Source organism: the organism of the source record quoted next, unplaced genomic scaffold (assembly GCF_019419815.1).
Source record: "Pyrus x bretschneideri cultivar Hongxiangsu unplaced genomic scaffold, Pyrus_bretschneideri_v1 Contig59, whole genome shotgun sequence".
Classification (NCBI taxonomy): domain Eukaryota; kingdom Viridiplantae; phylum Streptophyta; class Magnoliopsida; order Rosales; family Rosaceae; genus Pyrus; species Pyrus x bretschneideri.
The window spans coordinates 303,625-326,932 of NW_025999797.1; the positions used below are offsets into that span (position 1 = coordinate 303,625).

A 23,308-nucleotide genomic window follows, 5' to 3' on the forward strand; every position below is an offset into this window, starting at 1 on the left:
CTTCTTTCCATCTTTCTCTCTCTCTCTCTCACACACCCTTTTGTTTCTCTCAAACCTCTCTTTGCCTCGCTCGCTCTCCGATCTCCAGAGAACCTCTCTTTGCCTCACTCTCCGATCTCCAGTTCTCTCTGTGTCTCCTTTCTTCCAGAAAACACTCAAGTTAGTCAAATTTGTTCAGATCTTTTTGTCGGGGGCTACAGATGGCAGCGCTCTCTTGCTGAAAAATAGTGGTCTCGATTTAAAGAAAATTTGAAGCCCATAAAAGATCATGTTTCCTGCTGCCGATTTGGTGTGGGTAATTCTCTGCTTTGAATGTTATGTGCGTGGGAGTGTAAATTTGGATTTATAAATGGGTTTTTTTGTTCAAATTTTTTGGTTGTGATTTTGGGGATTTTGTTTGTAGCTTCGGATTCTGGGTGATGATGGTTAATTTGGTTTTGCTTTCGGTTTCAGGAGATCGGGTTTTTCGAATTTATGACTTTTCTTTGAAGCCTGCGAAGACCTCTGTGTTTAAGGTGAGTGCTTTTGAAATTCCACGGTTTTGATTCGACTTGCAGGCTGAGGTGTGATTTTAGATATGAAATTTTCAAGCTTCAGATCCCTTTCCACCGTTACTACCACCAATTCACCCATACCTCAGCTTTCTTTCCACGATTCCTCAAAACGTTCATATCGGTACGTACACTCAAGTCCGATTCTATTTGAAAAGACCGATTATTTTCCCTTTTTTTTTTCCAGCAAAAAGCACCATCTTTGTCTAATTTTTTTGAATTTTTCTCAGGAATTCTGGCCCATCGTTGAGATTTTCTGTATGGGTTTTGGTTCTTTTGGATTTGGAAGGAGATGGAGATCGGAGTTCGTTGCTATCATTTATTCAACTTAAATTTTTGGGGATTTGGTTTGAATTTCTGGGTAGGCAAATGTCACCTTTGTTCAACTTAAATTTAGTTTTTTTTTTTTCCTCAAATTTATTTGATGGCATGATTTTTTGATCCTTACTAAATAGTTGTTAAGAAATGTTGAAATTTTTAATAGTTCTGAATCTTCTGATTTCTTCTGAATTTGTTTTTGTGTTTTACTATCATGTCTCATGCTTTCGAATATAATTGGGTAAATTTTCCCAAGAAATGGGTAATAAATGGAAGGCTCATAACATGTAATAGAAGAGAGTTATCAATGATGATAATAATATTTTACTATTAAGTACTTCAGTTGGACATCTCACAAGACATAAAAGCCCTGTAAGTTTTCTTCTTTTTCAAAGTGCATGTCTTTTTGGTGATTCTTTCAATGCTTGGACATCTGTTAATTTTGTGTGATTTTGCTTTGGATGGTTGTTGGGTTTGATTGGATTGTACACTTATTTAAAAATGGATAATCATTCTTCGAGTTAATGGCTGAATTGTAGGCTTGGCTTGATTTTGCCTTTTAATTTCCTCTAAAGTTGTAGGTTATAATTCAAATTATGGCTATCTTGAAGCATGTATAATTTTTGTTCTCTTTTATGAATTCAGAATAGGCGTGTGTGTGTGTGTGTGTGCATGTGTGATTAAAGCAATGATGTTTTTGTTTGAAATTTCGAAAGTGTTTGTTTTCCAGATTTTTAATCACTAATCTGTTAGAAGCCAAAGGATTCATATGCAGACAAAATGTTTGGTGTGTAAAGTTTAAAAGAATTCATTTTTATGAAAAAGATAAATAGGTAACTATAAGAACCTGCTTTGGTTATATTAACGGGGGAATGCAACTATAACAATTCATTAAATGCGATGATATAATCTGATAGTATGGATTCTTTTAAAGATTTTTTGCGATTATTTTACAGTAAGTATGTTGAGTAATTTTCTGGAGAGTAAACCTTTTAGATTTGAATATGCAGCAATTAATGCACTAGAAGGATTCCTCTTTCAATGGTGATTTGTCTTTTTGACATATTCATTGCAAGGACAAATGAGAAGTAATCGGAGGCTGTTGTACCTTACATTAAGGTTCATTCGTTGTGTTATATTTGGATTTTATTATATAGTACTGTCTATGTATGGTTTTTGAAACGGTGCTCAAAATTATCCTGTGTTCTTTTTGTATATACAGAGTGAACAGTTCATCCTTTGCGAAGGACAAAACAGGAGACAAGGTTTTTTACTCCATATGGGACGGAGAGGTTAGTTTGATTGTGGTTACTTTTTTGGTTTAGTTGAATTGAAAATTGGTCATATTGAGTCGAATTTAATCATTTGCTTACATGGATTGAAATTACTGGTTCTATTAATGCTGATGACGGAAATCAACCCGAGTTCAAATTAAAACAATATGATAATTTTGGTTATGGTAAGAACTAAAAACTTAGTACCCTTTTTTTTTTATCTTTCCCCTTTTTGGAATTAAGAAATTAGGTTACCTTTGTATACCTTTTCTGTGATCGTTCACTGAAAATTTGTTAATTTTTTTAACATATATAAGGAAATATTTTTACTTTCTAGAATCCATTTCTAATGTTTAGAGTTTGCATGATTTTACATTGTCAAATAGTATATAAGTTTCCATGTTTAAGTGTGTCAGTGTGCTGTTGCACTACTTTAATTGGATGTGATAAAAGGTGACATGTTTTCGTCAAATTGAAGTTTTTAGTAATGAGTTTTTTCAATGCTGTTATTTTTTGAACATATAAAACGATATCGTTATGTTCATTACGGTGAGAACTGGGAACTTAAAACACTATTTTTTTAGCTTTTCATTTTTTGAAGAAATTGAATTACTTTTTTTTTTTTTTTTTTTTTTTGTGTTTATATATATCTTTTCTTCATTCAATTAAGTATTACACCATTTAGTTTAAATTGCAAAGACAGATGTATGAACCGTATTTGATATAGAACGTTTTTTCAACCGTATTTAGTTTAAATTGCAAACAATATTTTCTCCTATTTTTCAACCATCTTTTATCTAATATAAATTTGTCTTTTTCAATCTTTGTTATACATCTAAGATAGTGAGCCAAAACAAATCACAAAGGCAAACACACAACAGTTTGATGAGGTGCTGTAAAATTGCTGAAAAAGGTAACAATACAAAATCCTTATTTTCTTCACGGTATAATTCTACTGTCATATAAATTCATTTCATGTGTTTCAATATTTTTCTTTCCTTGCCTAGGCTGCTTCCTCAACAATCAACAGTACTGGAGAAAACCTTTTAGCGTTGCAGTAAACTACTTTTCTCATATTTTGTTATTTTAGATAATACAATACAACTTCTGCAACTTTTGGTGTGTCTGCTGCATATATAAAATCTTTCATATGTAAAAATCATCATTTCCTTTTCAATGTAAATAATATTAATCTTTTATCTTATAGTCTTTAAATCTTTCAAACATAATTTTTCTTACAATTTTTAATCCCGCAGTAACGCGCGGGCACAACTTTCTAGTTTTCACTAAAAAGGAGAGTTGATTTTTATTAATTAACATTGAAGTTTTTGCATATATATTTTGAGAAAATAAGGGAATTACAATATATAGCCTACTCACATAAAATTTTCATTTTTTGTCATTTTTCGTTAACTTATAATTCATGCAAACGGGATCAATTTGTCAATAAATGTATAATACACATAAATGAGATCAATTCATATGTGCATTGAACATGACAAATCTCATGTGATCAGTAGGGAAGCACATAATTTCCTTATGTTTTCATAGCATAAGCACAAAAACTTTAATGTTGATAAATGTTGGGGGACTTTTTAGGTCGAGGTAGATTTGAACTTTGAGAACGTCCTATTGTCTCCTTGGTGCGGATTCATACCAAGTCTCGGAATATCTCGAAAGAGTTAGCTTGTCTTAGGAAATACCCCGGTAACATCAACGGCTCGAAGATGACATGATTGATCAAGATAATGACTTGCTCAAGTGAATTGTGGTGTCGAAGCTAGAAGATTATAAGTTTACATGAGAGAGAAGGGATTTGCATGGTTGCATGGCATTCTTTGCTGGGTGATTTGGGCTTTCTTAGGGTGATAGTAAGGCTTCTAATGGCTGGGATGTTTGATGGAAGGTTGTGGGAATTACTAAGGTTGCATGAATAGTGATGCTTGAGGCCTGAAGTATGCTTTTGGACTAAATGGAACTCTCTAGGCTTATTTCCTTAGTGGTTCTCTCTCTTACGTTCTCTCATATCTCTCTCTATATTCTACCCTCAGATCCCCCTCTAATGGCTTATCCTCCTTATTTTAGTGAAGGATTATTCTCTAGGCTTCTAAGGAATCTCCCTTGTGGCTTGGTCTTCCCTTTCCTTCTCCCTAGGCTTCCTATCATTCATCTTTTGGTATAAGATAGTTGCACTGTTGAGACCTGCAGTTTACTTTTTCCGGAGACGCGCTTTCCTAGGGCATCCTTTCACAGACGTTAATTCTAGTAACACGCTTCACGGCTTTGCATGTTGACTATCTGTGTAGGCTGGGAAGGGAAGGTCAGCATTAAATGCCTGACTTGCTGGGCTTAGCATGCATTTAGTGTAAGAATCTAATTTAGTTATATCTAAGGGAGTTGGTTTGCTAAGGAAAGGGGTAAACTAGGTTAATTCTTTCTCAATTACGTGGAATGCAAAGGGTATGGGCTTGGATTTTTGGGCCCCAAACAACCCAAAGTCTTCCATGACCTCGATTCTACGTAGGCCCGATAACCTTCTGTAACCATCCATACCATAATCCACTTAACAAACCCCAAATATATGGCTTGGGCTAAGCATGATTAATGACTAAGGAAGCATGGCGTGATGAATAGGCATGAGCATGGCATGTTTGTAAATATATTCCTCGTCAATCTGGTGCCTGGACATATGTTTGAGCTTGAATGTAGGCTTTGCATGACAATTAGGCCTTAAGACTTAGTTAGATTGGTATGTGACATTTGTGGGCCCCAACATTAGCCCCTTGATTATTTGGGCTATGAGAAATCTTGAGTAGGCTGAATAATCAACCTCAGGCCTAAGGGATTCTTTTTTAACGTGGGGTTCCTAATGGGACTCTTCATTTTCCTGTATGGCAGATAATTACTCCATGCCGTTGTGCTCGTTTGCTTCCCATGCACGTCCAATCATACATAAAAATTTTGGGTATTCTTTCGCCTCCACTTTGTAACCGTTACAAACTGCTCTCCTTCCTAGGACTTTTCTTCTTCTTTTTTCCTTCTCTGTTTTCCCTAGTGATGGAATTAGGTATGTGTCTTTTCTCTTTGATTATGGGTTCCAAAGATTTTGGGGTTTCATCATGGACACACAAGGGGTGCCTGTTTTTCCTTGGAGAAATTGAACTCCACTCCTTGGGTAGTCTTGTTGCTTTGAAATCTTGTGCGTTTGTTATGTGATTTCTTTCCTGCTTTTGATGTGTACTGTGCAATTGTCGTCGAGCTTAACTTGCTTGTGTGTTGATGTATGCTTGTGCAAGACCGATCGATTAATTGTATCAATTTACGTGGGATGATTAGCTTGACTGTATATAGCCTGTTTTGCTTGGATATGTGTATAACATACTTTTCCTGGTGAGATGTTACAAGGCCTTGATAGTATGGCATATGTAGGGAAAGATGCATGTGTTTTGTGTGATCGCACGTAGGGAAAATAGTCCCACATTAAAGTCTTAGACTTTTGCATAAAAGACTTTGAATTTTATGAACGTACCATTTTGCTTTCCCAGGGTACATTTGCTTGTTTTCCCAAGATAGATTCCTTACCATGTTTAGCTTTGTATATTTGCATGTTTCTTCCTACATGTTGCATTGGCTAGTAATACTTATGGTTTGAAGCTTGCTTTGCATAGGTGCATTATGGCTACGGAATCACCAAAGTGTATAACTGTGATTGATGGATCCTTCACTACTGAGGACCGTCTTCGATGAGGTAGGCCGCTGCCTTCTCTTGGTTCTTACAGCAAGACTTCAAGGAGGATAGGCCTTTCTTAGACTTTGTCTCTCATATCGATCCCAGGCGCATTTCCCAGTACTGCATCAAGAGTAGGTTGTTTCTCGCCGTGCCAATCCATTTTGAGTTCTCTTGCAGTGAGGCCACTGGCTGGGCAAATTGAATGGATACTGAGCTTCGGTTTGTGAAGCAGTGCACGACCCTGACAATGGCCAAGGCTTTGGACGCTGTCTTCATGACCAAGAAGTAGGTTATTCGCCTTGAGCCTGAACTTCTTCGCCATGTTGTTAGGAGGTAGAGCTTAGAGATCCATTACTTTGTTTGTGCCTGGGGAGAATGTACCCTCACTCTGGAAGATGTCGCCAATATCATGCATTTTCCAATTGCGGGTAATGTGGATCCCTTCCACTATGTTATTCCTCATGTAGATGCTGATACCTTTGATATTTCTAACTCTCGGTTTTTTTTTTTCTGAACCTTGAGATGTTGTAATAGCGGGCTATGAAGACATTTTTTTCCTCACTTTGCTTTTACTTTTTATTATAATTTATTTTTCAATAGCTAGCTTATCGCTTTTGAAAAATGGCCATAGAGCCGCCTTGCTTAGCATTTTGCTTATTTGCCTTTGACTTCTCTCTTTGGCTTTGGATGTTAATATTGAATTTAGCATAATGCTTGTATGTCTTTAATCTTGCAATGACATTGGCTTTCTCTTACTTCGAGTGCATGCGAATTTGCTGGATGAAATTCTGTTTAGGCTTTGAGAGAAAGGCTTGAGCATATGCTTACTTTCCTGTGGAAATAGCTAATCCTGCCACTTGGCACTTTGCCAGTGAGTTCCCTAAGGAAAGATGAAAAAGATCTCATAGTTTCCGTAAGGAAGCAAAGCATGTCAGGAAAGCTTGACTTGCTTAGCATTAATTTTTCATTGATAGGCTTGGCATGTTACATGAGTATAGCTTTGAAAAAGCTTTATTTGCTTGACACAATGGTTTTGCAGGGCGTCTTTGCTTGGCATGTTGCATGAGCATTGCATTGAACCATTGAGCAACTTGCTGGCATTGATTTTGCACTGATAAGCTTGGCATTGATTTTGCACTGATAAGCTTGGCATTGATTTTGCATGATTGCTTTGCAAAAAAAGCTTTATTTGCTTGACTCAATGGTTTTGCATGACGTGTTGGCTTGGCATGTTGTATGAACATTGCATTGAACCATTGAGCAGCTTGCTTGGCATTGATTTTGCATGATTTCTTTGGAAAAAACTTTATTTGCTTGACTCAATGGTTTTGCATGGCGTGTTGACTTGACATGTTGTATGAGCATTGCATTGAACCATCGAGTAGCTTGCTTAGTATTGACAGGCTTGGAATGGGCTTTTATTATAGCCTTAGGATGATTCGCCCCTTAAAGCAGCTTGCTTGGCATGGGCTTTTATTATAGCCTTGGCATGATTACTGATATAACTTTTTTAGAAGAAATCCTTCTGGTTACTTTTGTTAATATAAAGAAATGAATGTACCGAAGATTTTGACAAAATGCTTTTTCATTTCTTTAAAATTTGGGGTACATCAATCGTTGCGGTGACAACGAACTCTTGCAGCTCAGCAATGACTTCCTTGGAAATGGTGGCCTCTTCTTCTTCGGGAAACAATGCTAGCATGTCTATCACAGTTTGGCTTTTAATAACCTTAGGCGTCACACATATAATATCTAATTCGAAAAGTTGGAGCAATAAACGAGCCAAACGACGTCTAGCTAGTATAAGTCTAGTGAGCAAGTACCTTACAGTTCAGATTTTACCATAAGGTGCAGCTTGTGGGCTAGGAAATAGTGGCGCAACTATTGTGATGAGTAGACAAGACCTAGGTAAAGGCGTTCTGTCTTCTCATAGCGGGTTTTAGCGTCTCTAAGCTGTTTGTTGACATAGTAGATTGGTGGTTTTTCCCCAGCTAGACTGTCTTAGGCAAGGAGAGCTTCTGCAGTAGTACTTATTGCGACTAGGTAGAGCTTGAACGGAATACCCTGGACTGGTGTCTTCATTGTAGGAAGGATGGTGACTAGTTGTTGGACTCGATAGGCTTCATCGCATTCCTTAGTCTAAGCAAATTTATTCCCTTTCTTGAGCAATGGGGCAAAGTCTCATGTCGCTACTGCTAATACTAGTATGAAACGCCGAATGTAGGACAACTTCCCTATCAAGCTTTTCACCTCCTTTGCATTTGTCAATGGCTTAAGGGCTCCAATGGTGCGCACCTTGTCTAGATCTACATCGATGCCTTGTTGATGTACTAGGAAGCCTAGGAAGCCTAGTAAAGGTTTTTCAAATGGCATGTGGAAAGCCATTTTCTCAGCATCTTTAGTAGACATCTTGATTTGTTTGTATCAATTGAAGCCATCTATAAATGACATCAGGCCTTGCCCTGAGGTTGAATTGATCATGATGTCCATGTTGGGCAGTGGAAACTTGTCTTTTGGGCATGTTGCATTGGGATGCCAGTAGTCAATGCATATCCAGTTATGGACAATGTTCTTCTTCTTTACTGGGATGATGTTGGCTAGACAAAGAAGGTGTTTCATAGGCTTGATATCCGAACGCAATGAGCTTTTCTACCTCGACTTTAACTTTAGCCTCTATTTTCAGGTGGAAATTCCTCATTTGCACAGAGGGATCATCATTTAGGTTTACCTATCTAAGCTTTTCTGCCACTATAATGGATCCATCTTGCATGAATTTTGATGCAAGCATGATCTTATACAAGGATTCGTCCTCGGTAGCAAGTGCAGACATGTCTTTAGTTTCCTTAGGAACTTCACTTGCTTGGCATGCAGTGTCTCCATACTCGGGGTTTTCCCACATAATGTGGTCAGGCCCCCTAAAACTGTAAACAACGCAACCGTCAAGAATCATAACCTCGCAGCATTGAGGTGGAATATAGGCAAGGATATTGGTCTCTGGCAGTCTGCATTTTCCATTTTCCACAGTGGCTAGGAATTTTTGGGCACTGAGATCTCGACCTTCTTCCCAAGGGGGCAGTGGTACCCCTTAGGCTTGTGATACCCCACTTTCGGCACTTGAGAAATCATTATAGAACTCGGCATCATAATAATGAACTTCATCTAGGCTGAACAACATCTGGTTTCCCAAGATGCGAATAAGCCTCAGACAATTCCTTCCCTTGATGCACTGGTGGTAGGCGGAGACCACGAGTATGTGCTTGTTTATCTATGGCCTTCCAAGCAGAGTGTGGTAAGCCACGTCGATATCTATCACATAAAACTTAGTAAATGACCTGATATGGCTAATCTTTAAGTCGATCTCAATGTATCCAATAATTTCCTCACTACTGTTCCCAAACTCATTGATAGAGATTTGAGACCTTACCACCTTTGACGTTAGGACGTTTACTGCAGTGAGCATTGCCAAGGGCAGAATGTTGATGAATGAACCAGTGTTAACCAAGGCTTACATGATAAAAACATCTTAATTTACCTTCCAGGTACAGTATCCTTCAGTGGTTAGGGAAAGCCATTTCCATGTCTTTGTTAGTGAAGATGATGGCGTTATTGTTATCAACGAAAGCCCTCTGCAGCTGGGCAGCATAGCATTGAATGTCATAGTCCTTAAAAACACGTATGAAAGCTTTGGCAGCAGCAGTCCTTACTTCTAGGCCATATTTGAGATGGTCGAAGAGGGATTTGAACTTTGAATTCTTCTGGAAAACCTGTGCTGCAGTGGGTCTTTGCCCTTAGGAAAGGTAATGCTCTGCTGCGTTGGCTTCCATGTAGGGAAGGCTATACAAAGTCACAGCCATCATTTCCTGGTTAAACAATTGCTTTTCTGAGGTTTTCTCGTTGTATCCTTTAGGCATATCAATGGTGAAGACCTCGTTATTTAGGTGTGGAGAAAAATTCATGAGATTTGCATCTTCATATCCCCATCCTTCAGCTTAAGGCCATGGTGTGTCATAGCTCTGTGGCTTGGAGTATTTGCACTAGTAAGTTTTCTTCATGTTCCTGGAAGATTCCCAAATAGCTTCTGGTGGCTTAGGATTATTCATCCATGGGTGGTAGTCATCGTCATCTCCAGAGCATGTAATGACAACTGCTACCTCTTTCCCTCAATGTTTTGGCAGAGGGTCAGTATCTATGGTTTGCTTTTTGCATGGCAACTCTAGCGTCCCTACGCAGATTTTTGTATGGAGAATTTTCAGCAAAGTTTGGCATACAATGGAAGGATGTCCCACATACTGATGGTAGCGACAGTACCTGAGATCTTTTCTATATTTTCTGGAAGGGGCTTTGTACGAGCAGGGTAGCTTAATGGCCCTATCTGCGAGCATGGTATCAAGGATGACTTAGAATTCCTCGTCGTTGCACTCTAGTAGAGGGTAGGTTTCCCTATCACTCTCTCTCTCTTTCATTTTCTGTGGGTTGTAGTCAAATCTGTCATCCACAACTAGGGCATGATAAGTTTCCTTTTTATCAGTTTTCTAGGATCTCCTTATGGAAAGCTTGACTGACAAGTTAGTCTTCATCACTGCTTCCAGAGCCTTGAGATCTAGCAGATACCAATATTCTCCAAGTACACCCTATAGTTAGCGACAATGTTGCTAATGCAGATCTCTACAATAGCTTATTTATCGTTATAGCAATCAAGGGCGAGGTCTCGAAAACATTTGATAAAAGTCACCAGATCTTCCCCGTGCTTTTGGTGTGTATTGTTGAGTTTAGTAGTCATGAACCTTTCCTTATGCAGGAAGTTCTTTTTACAGAACTTGCTTGCCAGCTCTTCCCAAATCTGGATGAAGTTTGGTGGGAAGGTGGTGTCCCAAGTATATGCACAATCAATTAGACTTTTCGAGAACTTCTTAAGACAGAGGTTGCAGTCACCGGTATGAGGACCCAAAGCGTCAATGAAAGGGCTTATATGTTCCTTAGGGCTGCCCTTCCTCCTATCAAATAGAACAAGGTTAGGAGTCTCGTATCCTTTAAGATATGGCATGTGGAGAACGCTGGTTGGATATGATGGCTCAGGAACATATTTTTAATCCTTTGAACTCCTATGTAGCTCATTTTCGAGTATGGCTATGACGTCTTCCTGAGTGACAAAAGATGGTGTTTTCTCAAGACCTTTGTCAACAGCAGCAGCTGACTCCTCCTGGGAAGCTTTTTCTCTGGGTGTGCAATCCTTATTACTAGCTTTCTCGCTTAGCTTCGGGATTGAGTTTTTCAACTTTTTCACGGATGCAACAATTTCTTTTTGAGCTTCACCTAAGGCATGAATGGTTGCAATGATGTTCGACATGTCATATTTGTCTAGGTTTTCCTAGCTTTCCTGGTGTTGGCCTTCGTGTTGAGACTTGTTGAGTCGGGAAGCAGTCTGGCCTACATTTGAGGTATTGCCACTCCTGGTAGTGTTTTTTCTTGATCTTGGAGTCATTGAATCAAGATTACAACCTATCCTCAGTGGAGTCACTAATTTATGTTAGAGGACTTTTTAGGTCGAGGTGGACTTGGGGTTTAAGAACATATTTTTGTTTCCTTTGGTGCGGATTTGTACCAAGTCCTAGGATATCTCGAAAGAGTTAGCTTGTCTTAAAAAAAATACCCTGATAATATCAACGACTTGAAAATGGCATGATTAATCAAGATAATAACTTGCTTAAGTGAAGCGTGGTGTGGAAGCTAGAAGATTATCAGTTACATGAGAGAGAAAAGATTTGCACGGTTGCATGACATTCTTTGCTGGGTGATTTAGGTTTTCCTAGGGTGATAGTAAGGCTTCTAATGGTTGAGACGTTTGATGGACGGCTTTGGGAATTACTAAGGTTGCATGAATAGTAATGCTTGAGGCTTGAAGTATGCTTCTAGGCTAAATGGAACTCTCTAGGCTTATTTCCTGGGTGGTTCTCTCTCTTGCATTCTCTTTTATCTCTCAGTGTATTCCACCCTCTGATCCTTCCTCTAATGGCTTCTCCATCTCCTTATGTAAGTGAAGGGTTCTTCTCTAAGCTTCAAAGGAATCTCCCTTTGTGGCTTGGTATTCCCCTTTTTTCTCCATAGGCTTCATATTTTCCCTTTTTGGTGTAAGATAGCTACAATGTTGAGACCTACAATTTGCTTCTTCCCGAGACACGGCTTTCCCAGGGCAGCGTTCCACAGACGCTGATTGTGGTAACTCGCTTTATGACTTTCACGCGTTGGCTATTTGTGCAAGCTAGGAAGGGAAAGTTAGCATTAGATGCTTAACTTGCTTGGCTTAGCATGCATTTAATGCAACAATCTAGTTTAGTTCTAACCAAGGGAGTTGGCTTGCTAGGGAAATGGGTAAACTAGACTAATTCTCTCTCAATGATGCCTGCATGGAATGCATATGGTAGGCTTAGATCTTTAGGCCCTAAGCAACCCAAAGTCTTCCATGACCCCGATTCCATGTAGGCTCGATGACCTTCTATAACCATCTACACCACAAGTCACTTGACAAATCCCCAATATGTGACTTAGAGTTAACATGAATAATGACTAAGGAAGCATGGTGTGATGAATAAGCATGAGCATGGTGTGAATATCTGGCTTAATCACTATGGCATGGCATGTTTGTAAACATATTTCTCATCGATCCCGCACCTTGGCATGTGTTTGGGCTTGAATGTAGGCTTTGCATGACAATTGGCCCTTAAGAGTTGGTTGAATTGGTGTGTGACATTTTTGGGCCCCAACAATAAATAAAAAATTATAGGGTAAATCTCAGTTTACTACCTTCAAGTTTCATGGTTTTCAACATTTAGTACATGAAGTTTTTTTCGTTCCAGAGTCATACCTAAAGTGTTAATTTTGAGACAATTTCATACATCTGTTAAGTTTTCCGTTAAAACTTCCATTAACTGATGACGTCGTACCCACATGGACAATTACTGGGAGCCACGTGTCAATATGGGCCCACTTTAATATTAAAAAAATTAAACAAATACAAACAAACAAAAAAACCCACCCATCTTCTATCTCTCCCACCCCGTCCCTTCCTTTTTTCCTCTACAACCCCTACCCATCCTCCCTCCATTTTCTCCTCTGCAACCCGTACCACCCACCCTCCCTCATCTCCTCTGCAACCCGCACCACCCACTTCACTCCACGTTTGCTAGAACTATTTTGCTATTATGTCCCGAACAAATCATCTTTTTAAATCTAAACCCAAACACACACAAAACCAAAACCAATGATTCAATTTTTACTGTTTTTAGAGAGAGAAAGTTTTAGAAAGAGAGAGAGAGGGTGAGAGAGATGTAGGAGTCGATCTTCTTAATGCTGGCGGCGACGGCCGGAAACAACATCGGCAAAATTCTCGAGAAGAAGGGCATCGTCATTCTTCCTCCTCTCTTTTTCAACCTCAAGGTAGGTACTCCCTCATTTCTTTTTTTGGTTTGCCCATTTTTCCCTTTTTGATTATGTGATTGTTGTTCGAATCCCGATTTGTAATTTTGGATTTGGGTTCCGGGATTCCGGTTCTAACTGGGAGACGATGACGATTCGTCCGGGAGCCTGGGCGTGATGGTTGATGATCTGCAAAGGCTAAGGGTCGAGGAGCTCCGACATGAGGTCCACCATCGTGACGTTTCAATCGTGTAAATTTCGCTGCCCTTGCCAAAGATATGTGTGAGGCATCATCGTTTAATGGTCCCCTATGGTTGCACGCTTGTTTTGTGTTCCACAGCCATGTTCCTCTCATTTCATAATTTTTTTCATTGAAATTAGGGTTTTTGGTTTTATACTAATCGAAATCTCCGAATTCTTTCTTTGACATTGGATGATAGATGATGATAAATGCAGAGGAGATGGGTGGTACCATTGGTACGAGGTGTGTGGTGCGGGTTGCAGAGGAGATGAGGGAGGCTGGGTGGTGCGGGTTGCAAAGGAGAGAAGGGAAGAATGGTGGGTGGAGGAAAGAATGAAGGGACCGGGTGGGGGGAGGTAGAAGATGGGTGGGTTTTTTTTTTTTTTTTTTTGTGTTTTTGTATTATTATTATTTTTAATATTGAAGTGGGCCCATATTAACATGTGGCGCCCAGTAATTGTTCACGTAGACGCCACATCATCAATTAACAAAAGTTCTAATGGAAAACTTAACAGATGTATGAGACTGTCCCAAAATTAACATTTTAGGTATGACTCTGGGACGAAAAAAACTTCAAGTACTAAATATTGAAAACCACAAAACTTAAGGGTAGTAAATTGAGATTTATCTAAAATTATATGTATATATGTATATTTTCTCATCTTCTAGTATACCAAAAGAACTTAGAAAGTAGCAGCTTCACAATAAATTCTCTAACTAACTTACATTAGGCCTATAAATTTACTTGCAACAAAATTTGCACTAAAAAATGATTATGCACTACTCCCTAATAAAATAAACAAAGGTTAAATGGAGGACAAAGTGGCTCAAATTTTTCAGAAACTATATATATTTGATTGCATGAACAATAAAGTTATTGTACAATTTAAATTTAAAATTCATAAAGAAAATTATATTTTTTTAGGAACCAAGACATAAAAAGTTTATTAATCAACATTGAAATTTTTGTGCATATTCTACGAAAACAGAAGGAAATTATACTATGGTCTCCTCACAAGAAATTTGCAAGTCTATCATTCTTCGTGAACTTGTTATACACGCTAAAGGGAATGAATTCTTCAATGAAATTTTAATACACGTAAATGAGACTCATTCGTAAGTTTATTGGAAATAATGAAGCTCATACAAGTAACCCAGAATACAATTTCCTTGTATTTTCATAGCATATGCACACAAAATTTAATGTTGAAAAATAAATTTTTAATGTATAGGAGTCTAATTTTTTTTTTTTTTTTTTCATCTTCTAGTTCAAGTTTTGTGCATATTCCACAAAACCAAAAAAAAAAAAATGTAAACCAACATCTTAGTATTTTCTCAAAAGAAAAACTTGCATTCAACGGTGAAGGCAGTAACAAGGCTAGGGTGGGCTCTAGCATAGGCAGAGTTTTAGTTGTTTAAGGTTAAAAATACTGATAATTTAGACTATTATATTATTTTTAATTGTTATAGCCCACCCAACACGTAAAAGTTTTGAAAAAGTAAGAGTTAATAAATATTAAATAAATGATTTGCTTTAATCAATATCAAAATTTAGTATTATTATATTTCAAATTGTACACGCACTGACACACACGTCCCAATAAGTCTTTTTATTTGATTAGTTTATAGGGAGTAGTCTATAGTGATTAGTTTAGGTTTCCTAGGAGTAGTCATCCGGTTTTAAAAAGTAGATTTATTATTTTATTATTTTAGGTTTCCTAGGAGTAGTTTATTATTATTATTTTTTCACTTTTGGAGGTACAACAGTGACCCTATTTCACTTTTCAGTTCAGAAAGCCTTCGTCTTGTCTCATCTGCAGTTCACAGAAACCAAGCCTACAAGTGAGAAAGTTTATTGATATTTCTTATCAGTCGGTAAGTTTTTGACCACTTTATTCTTATATCTTGATGATTTTATTTGTTTATTGCTTTAATTTTAAGAGTTCGTACAATCGCACTTTAAAAATTAAATTTCAAGTTTAATATATTTTTTCTAATAGTCTGATAGATTTCTTAGAAATATACTTTATTATATAAACTTGTATTCTTGTTGTTCAACGTGTTAGGTTAACGTTCAATGAAGAGGTTAAGAACTATTGATTCATTCTTTAAAAAAAGAGATGATGGTGATAAATTAGAGACTGATATACCTTCTGCATCTAATGATAATGCACCAATATCAATTGAGCAGCCTCATGATTCTCACCAGACATCTAATACAATTGAACCTCAAGAAAAAGTTTTTGATGATGCTTCTTTGGAAATGGAACGAGACCCGGGGAAACGGATTCAAATACATAAGTATCCTATTAATCAACAAGATGAAGTTCGACGTGCTTATATCAAAGTTGGGCCTTACTGACCGAAACTTCTTGAGTATCCTAGGTCTCGGTTTGGATCACAATATCGTCGATTTTAGTATTCTTGGTTTTCACAATTTCTATGATTAGAATATTCTCCGACAACAGATAGAGTATATTGTTTCCCATGCTTTCTTTTTGGGACTAGTCCAGCAAGTCGTTCGGCACTAACTGTTGATGGGTTTAACAATTGGAAAAGAGTTAATGACGGAAAGAATTGTATATTTCTTTCTCATATTAGAGGTCCATCTTCATTACATAATACTTGTGTTTCACGTGTAAAGGAATTGATGAATCCATCTCAGCATGTTGACAAGGTTATTAATCGACAATCAAAAGAACAAATTTTGAAGAAACGGTTGCGACTCAAGGCTACAATTGAGTGTGTTCGATGGCTTACATTCCAAGCATGTCCTTTTAAAGGACATGATGAATTAGTGGGTTCAAAAAATCGTGGGAATTTTATTGAATTGGTAAAGCATACAGCCAAGTTTAATGATAAGGTGGCTGCAGTTGTTTTAGAAAATGCACCAAACAATGCCAAATATTCCTCTCCCATGATCCAAAAGAAGGTTTTGAACATTCTCACCAACATAGTACGAAGAAAAATTCGTGAAGAAGTTGGGGATGGTGTTTTTTGTATTCTTGTTGATAAAGCACATGACACTGCTCATAGAGAGCAAATGGCCATTATTTTAAGATTTGTTGATAATGATGGTTTTCTACAAGAACGGTTTTTAGATATTGTGTGGGTTGAAGACACTACTGCACCAACACTTCACAAGGAGATAAAAAAAGTCCTTGCTTTCCATGAGTTGCCTATAAACAAGTTACGAGGTCAAGGCTATGATGGTGTGAGTAATATGCGAGGTCAGTGGAATGGGCTACAATCTTTATTTATTAAAGAATGTTCATTTGCTTATTATGTGCATTGTTTTGCTCATTAACTGCAATTAGCATTAGTTGCAGCATCAAAAGAAGTAGTTGTTATTTGGTTATTCTTTTCAGCATTAGGTTCAATTGTAAATGTTATTACTACTTCTCCAAAGCGTCATACCTAGTTGCAGGTTGCACACATAGTGAACATTGAAGAGTTGGTGGGTGCTGGTGAACTTGAGACGGGAAGAGGAGCTAATCAAATCGGTACTATACATCGACCTGGAGCTACTCGTTAGGGTTCTCATTATGATTCAGTGTGTGACTTGATACGCGATGCATCTTGTACAGTACTTGAGAACATAAAGAATGATAAATCTGCTACACACTCTTTGCGTGGGGAAGCTACTGGTGCTTATAATGCAATCAGATATTTTGAATTTACTTTCATCTTGCATCTATTGTAGGAGATCATGGGAATCACTAACATCCTTTGTCGCGAACTGCAAAATAAAGTCACAAGACATTCTGAATGCTATGAACCTAGTCACTACAACAAAAGATGTCCTTTAGAAGTTGCGATTGGATGGTTGGGCTACCTTTATTGAAAATGTGAGTTTATTTTGCAAGAAACATGACGTTAATATGCCTGATATGAATGCTCAATACAAAGTAGGAACTGGTCGTTCTTGTCAGCAAACAGATCATATTACATTTGAGCATCATTATCACATTGATATCTTCAATAATGTAATAGATTTTCAGCTGGCAGAGCTAAATAGCAGGTTCAGTGAGGAGGCAATGGAACTTCTTATTCTCAGTTCAGGTTCAGAACCAGGAGAAACTTTTAAGGCGTTCAACATTGATCATATTTGCAAGCTTGCAGAGAAATTTTATCCTCTGGATTTCACTAATAAAGAGCTACATACGTTTAGATGTGAGTTGAAAATCTATGAATCAGACGTACCACATCATCTTGTGTTTCAAAAAATGTCTACTACTTCGGAATTATGTCGGGGATTAGTTGAAACAAAGAGGTCCAAAGGTATTATTTGATTGATAGGTTAATTCGACTTGTATTGACTCTTCCCGTTTCTACAGCAACTACTGAACAAGCTTTTTCAGCAATGAATCTTATTAAAACAAGATGGAGAGTGAATTTCTAGCAAATTCAATGGTTGTGTACATTGAAAAAAAGCTTGCTGAAAAGATTGATTAAGAAGAAATAACAAAGGATTTCAATTCCATTAAGGATCAAAGGGCACAACTTGAATATATACTTTTTCTTTTGTTTGTTAAGTTATCATGACAAGACTGATGATGTATGTTTCTTTCTACTGTAAGTTGCAACTTCAAATGTTTTTTTTGTTAAATCTAGTTGAAACTTGCTTTATTTATAGTTAAATTTCTTACTTTAAATTATTACTTTTAGGCTTTTTATTGTGTAACTTTATGTAAGTAACAAAAAAAATTTAACCATTTGATCTCCTAATAGTAATTTTAGTTTAGCCCACCCACCAAATAATTCCTGACTCCACCATTGCTTGCATTAAGCCTATGAATTCACTCAAAATAAAATAAACAACATTGTGTGGTAAATTTAGGCGTAATTATAATAGTTGAAACAAATACACTTCCCCCTACCACCCAATTTGTGCATATCCTATGAAAATATAAGGAACTTACGCCATGGTCCCTTCTCAAGAAATTCCCACCTCTATCATTTTTTGTTAACTTATAATTCATGCAAACGAGAACAATTTATTAAAGAACATATGATACACGTGAATGAGATCAATTCATAAGTGTATTGAACATGACATCTCATGTGAATAGAGAAGCATATAATTTCCTTATGTTTTCATGGCATGTGCACAGAAAGTCTAATGGAATTGAAAATTTTATATGCATATAATCATATTTTCTCATCTTGTAGTATTGTATTTTAAAAGATTAAAGGAAACCATACAGTAGCATCTTCACAATAAATTCTCTAACTTACATTAGAGCTATAAATTCACTCGCAACAATATTTAAATTGGAAAAAAAAAAATCATCTTACAAGGTCAAAAGAGGGCAAAGTGACTTCTTTTAGCGCTAATAACAGTTTTTTTAGAAACTACATATTTGTTTGCATAAACAATAAAGTCATTATACAATTTAAATTTAAAACTCATAAAGAAAATTGTACTTTTTTAAGGAAATCAAATTAGAGGAATGTTAGTTACCTTCTCATCTTACCTACTCTAATTTGCCTTTCCCAATCATCTTTTGCCACTGAATTTAAAGCCTTTGTGATTTAGCGTCAAATTTATTTTTAATTCATTTTAATGGTGGATATCTTATTCCACTAACATTTCAACTAATAAAAAATTTTGTTTCAACATTGTTTTCAATAATAACAATCATTTAAAGCTTTATTTAAATAATAAAATAACATTTGACAATTCGGTTGGATAAGTACAAAGTTTGACATAAGGCTTCAAATTGCCAAATTAGCCATCACTTGTAATTTGACTCTTATAATTTGACATTTCCTTTAGATTCCAATATCACTTCAAACTAGGCAATTAATGTGTTTAAAATTCTTTTAATTCCTTTTCCATACATAGCCCTCATCTAATTATAACTCTTTTTCTTTAGGGCTAATCTCAGTTTACTACCTTGATGTGTCTTGGTTTTCAACATTTAATACATGAAGTTTTTTTCGTCCTAGGGTGGTACATGAAGTCATAATTTTGGGACACTTTTATACATCCATTAAGGTTGATATTAAATCAGTTGTTAACTGGTGACGTGACACTCACGTGAACAATGACTAGGCACCATATGTCAATATGAGCCCATGTCAATATTAAAAAAATTTTAAAATAAAATAAAAAGTAGTTTTAATTTTTTTTCTAGGTTGTCTCCTACCCACCTCGACCCTTCTCTCCATTCTCTCCTCTGCACCCACCCATCTGCAACTACTCTCCCCACACATCCACCCTCAATTCCCTCCCCGCATTTCCATTCCCTTCGATCCATTTGCCATTGGTTGATTCAATCTTCACCCACCATCATCGTCGATGGCAGCAAGAAGAAGACGGACTGCTAGTACCAGGGACGAGGGTTACGAGGTCCATCGACATTTCGCCGTCGAATCTGTCATAGATCTACAAGTAATATTTCTGGTGGCACGGGGGTTGCAGATCACAGGCTGCATAGGGAGATTTCGACGACGCGAGGGCAGGGCTTAGGGCCCCCACTTCGAAAGGGTTCCCAAAATTTTTTTATATCCTGTAAATAACATATAAATACAAAAAAAGGTAAGAGATATAATAATTCATTTGTTGGTGCAGTGGAAATGTTTGGCTTTCTTTTTCTTTGGAGTGTTGAGTTCAAAACACAGAGATGCCTTTTTTAGTCACTAAATTTTTCTTGTTTTTCAAATTTACTACCAATCCATATGTCCAACTCTCAATCCATCTGTCCAAATGCATAAAAAGTTATAAAACTCAAGTACCTTTACAATCTTTTTTTCTTTCAACCCCAATCTCCCCATTTCTATTGAGTTTTTAAACTAACTATCACATGGTCTTGAAGATTGTACTTTAAGGTAATAAAAAACTTTGAATTCATATTTTTCTTTTCAATAATTTTTTATTCAATGGATTGTTTTAGTATTCGATTCATTAGTGTGATGTTGATTTTAAGAAAAAAGCACAAGAGAAACAATTGATGCTGTTGAATTTATTATACTCATCAATCAAGTTTTATTGTTCTTCACTCCCTTGATCATCAAGTTTTATTGTTTTTCACTCTCAATCTTAGACTCTTGACTACAAACATTTAGTACATTTGAGTCTAAAAACATGAGCTAAGTAATGTGTTGATGCACAAAATCGGCGAGGACTTTGGTACAACAGAAAATGTCAAGTTTGTGACCTTCGCTAAGTTGCTCTGGTCATTAGTGTGAATAAGTATGTAAATGAATAGAGACAGGGAAGCAAATAACACAAGATGTACGTGGTTCACCCAGATTGGCTACGTCCACGGAGTAGAGGAGTTCTCATTAGTTGTGAAGGGTTTATACAAATACAAAGGTTCAAGCTCTCTTTTTGTGAGTTCTAGTGAATAGTTTAGTACAAATGACATTAGGGATTATTGTGGGAGAATGATCCCCTTTTATAGAAGAGAGTTTCTAGTTTTGTTTTGACATTGACACGTGTCGTGTTGTGATTGGCCTCTGATATCGACACGTGTCGCGCTATGATTGGCCTCTAATACCGACATGTGTCGTGTTGTGATTGGCTTCCTGGTTGGAGGAAAAGTCTTGTGGATCCTTGACGGTATGTTGTTGACCGGTGCTTAGTAGTTTCGGGATTGGTCAAGTATGGTACAAACATAATGTTTGTATATTTATCTTCTTTTTATATTAATTGTTAATGATATTGGATGTGGAAATAGAATATTTATGTATTTAGCGAATTCTTTTTTATACATATCAATTTACAAAGAACCGGAAATTAGAGAATATTAGGGCCCCATTTTGAAAACTCGCCTAAGAGCCCCCGAATTCTCAGGACCGGCCCTGCGCGGGGGTCAGGGAAGCCGGAGATGTTCGTGCAAGATATGTCGCTTCAACGGCATGGGATGGGGTCGATGTCGAGCCAATCAGAGAAGGTGGAGGTGTCGGCGAGTTGTTCAACGGCTGATTTTAGAAAGAAGAGGCCATCAAAGGTGAGTTAGAGTGTGGTGTTGACGCAAATCCTTGCTGAGCTCAAGGAGCTCCTAATGGTGGAGATCAAATGGAAATGGCAATGATGGACATCGAAGGGGGAAAGGAGATTTTTTTTTTTTTTTTTTTTTTTAATATCCGTATGGGCTCATATTGACACGTGATGTCCAATTATTGTCCACGTGTGCACTACGTTATCAGTTAATGACTGATTTAATAGCAACCTTAACAAATGTATGAAAGTGTACTAAAATTATGACTGACATAAAAAATTTCATCTGCCAAATATTGAAAACCAAAAAACATCATGTTAGCAAACTGAGATTAACTCTTTTCTTTAATTCTTATTTTTGTCAAGATTGAAACTATTTTGCATATTCCATCAGAACATAATGAGATTATACAATAGTCTTAGTCTCCCACATGAAATTCTTAGTTCTGTCAATTTTCGTGAATTTGTGATACATGCTAAATGGGTAAATTCTTCCATGAACTTCTGATATACGTAAATGAGACCCATTCTTAAGTTTACTAGAAATGACGAAGCTCATGCGAGTAGGCCGGAATACAATTTCCTTGTGTTTTAATAGCATATGCACACAAACTTTAATGTTGATAAATAAGTTTTTTTTTTTTTTTTTTTTTTTTTTTTTTTTTTGTCTCTACAAAACAAAAAGCAAAGCAAAGCAAAAGTAGCATCTTCATAATATTTAATAAGGATAAATTAGGTTTTTATCCCTTATTTCGCCTTCTCTTTAATTGAAACATTATTCCTTTTTCATTTTTAATCAAAGTCATTGACTTTTCTTCATGTCATTATTTGAATACTAAATTATTTACAAGTTATTATCTGTCAATTTAAAAACGTAAATTATTAATCATTTTTAAATATAATCTTTTTAGTATATTTTTTCATATATTTCTATTTACAATTTGTATTCTTTTTTTAATTTATACCAAAAAAATTTTTAGTTTTAATTTGTATCCATAATTTTGAATTTTAATATGTACCCATAGTTTTGAATTTTAATATGTACCCATATTTTTAATTTAATTTGTGCCAATATTTTTTTTATGGATGTACCCATGGTAATTACGTGTTTATTTTATGTTTTAAAATATATCAATAGTTATTTCTTGAACTATATTAATAATTATGTGGGTAAATATTTTTTTTGCTAGAACTATGTGAAGAACAAATTACTCTATTATTCATTTTTAAGTAATTGTTATATTTGTAACAATATTATTTGGATTTGTTTAAATTTCATAATTTGTGGGATATTGAATGTATAAATGCATGAGTTAAATCCCTTAAATGATGTTAAGGACCTTGATCAAACCATTCAATAAAAAATAAGATTTCATTCTAAACACTAGGTTGATTAGAAATTGGAACCAAAATGACCCATTTAATAATTACATCATGCCTATAAATTCACTCACAATAATGCTGTTATAATCATATTAGCTAGAACAGAAATTTAAATCATTTCCAAACTAGAACAACGCGTCCATAATAATTCATTGAAAGTTAGTGAAATAGGTAAGGTAGTTGCATGGTAGTTCAACTTTTTCTCTTTTCTCTTTACCATTTCGTCGAACCCGGGAAATGAATCATCAAATAAGGAAAAAGGCCAAAGGTTTGTTGAGGTCGCCCACTGGCAATTACCTTCAATACGCTTTCGTTATTCCTCCATTATTATTGTCCTCGTCAGAACACCTTTCAAGACGCCTTCAATTACTTGACTCCGCCGCGCGCGTTGGCTCGTTGAGATTGCAGGACGTTTTCCATGAATATACCGTTTGGGGGGTGGGGGGCGGC

The 23,308-nt window shown here is 36.5% G+C and overlaps 1 protein-coding gene across 13 annotated transcripts; it reads left to right on the plus strand.

Moving 5' to 3' along the window:
- The first annotated feature begins 8 nt into the window (after positions 1–8).
- On the plus strand, positions 9–6,434 carry LOC103938910. Of its 13 annotated transcripts, XR_007253470.1 has the most exons (10): positions 9–295; positions 454–515; positions 592–675; positions 782–912; positions 1,880–1,988; positions 2,092–2,161; positions 2,984–3,056; positions 3,151–3,200; positions 5,812–5,891; positions 5,979–6,434. XR_007253470.1 is itself a non-coding variant. In XM_009348962.3 (5 exons), the coding sequence occupies exons 1-5, from the start codon at positions 1,951–1,953 to the stop codon at positions 5,854–5,856; spliced, it is 276 nt and encodes a 91-aa protein (XP_009347237.1). In that variant the 5' UTR covers positions 923–1,950; the 3' UTR covers positions 5,857–6,434. The 13 variants fall into 13 exon arrangements, 1 of the variants encoding a protein (XP_009347237.1); XR_007253469.1 differs by lacking the exon at positions 3,151–3,200; XR_007253465.1 differs by having other exon boundaries at positions 2,988–3,056; positions 5,812–6,434.
- Positions 6,435–23,308: the final 16,874 nt, after the last annotated feature.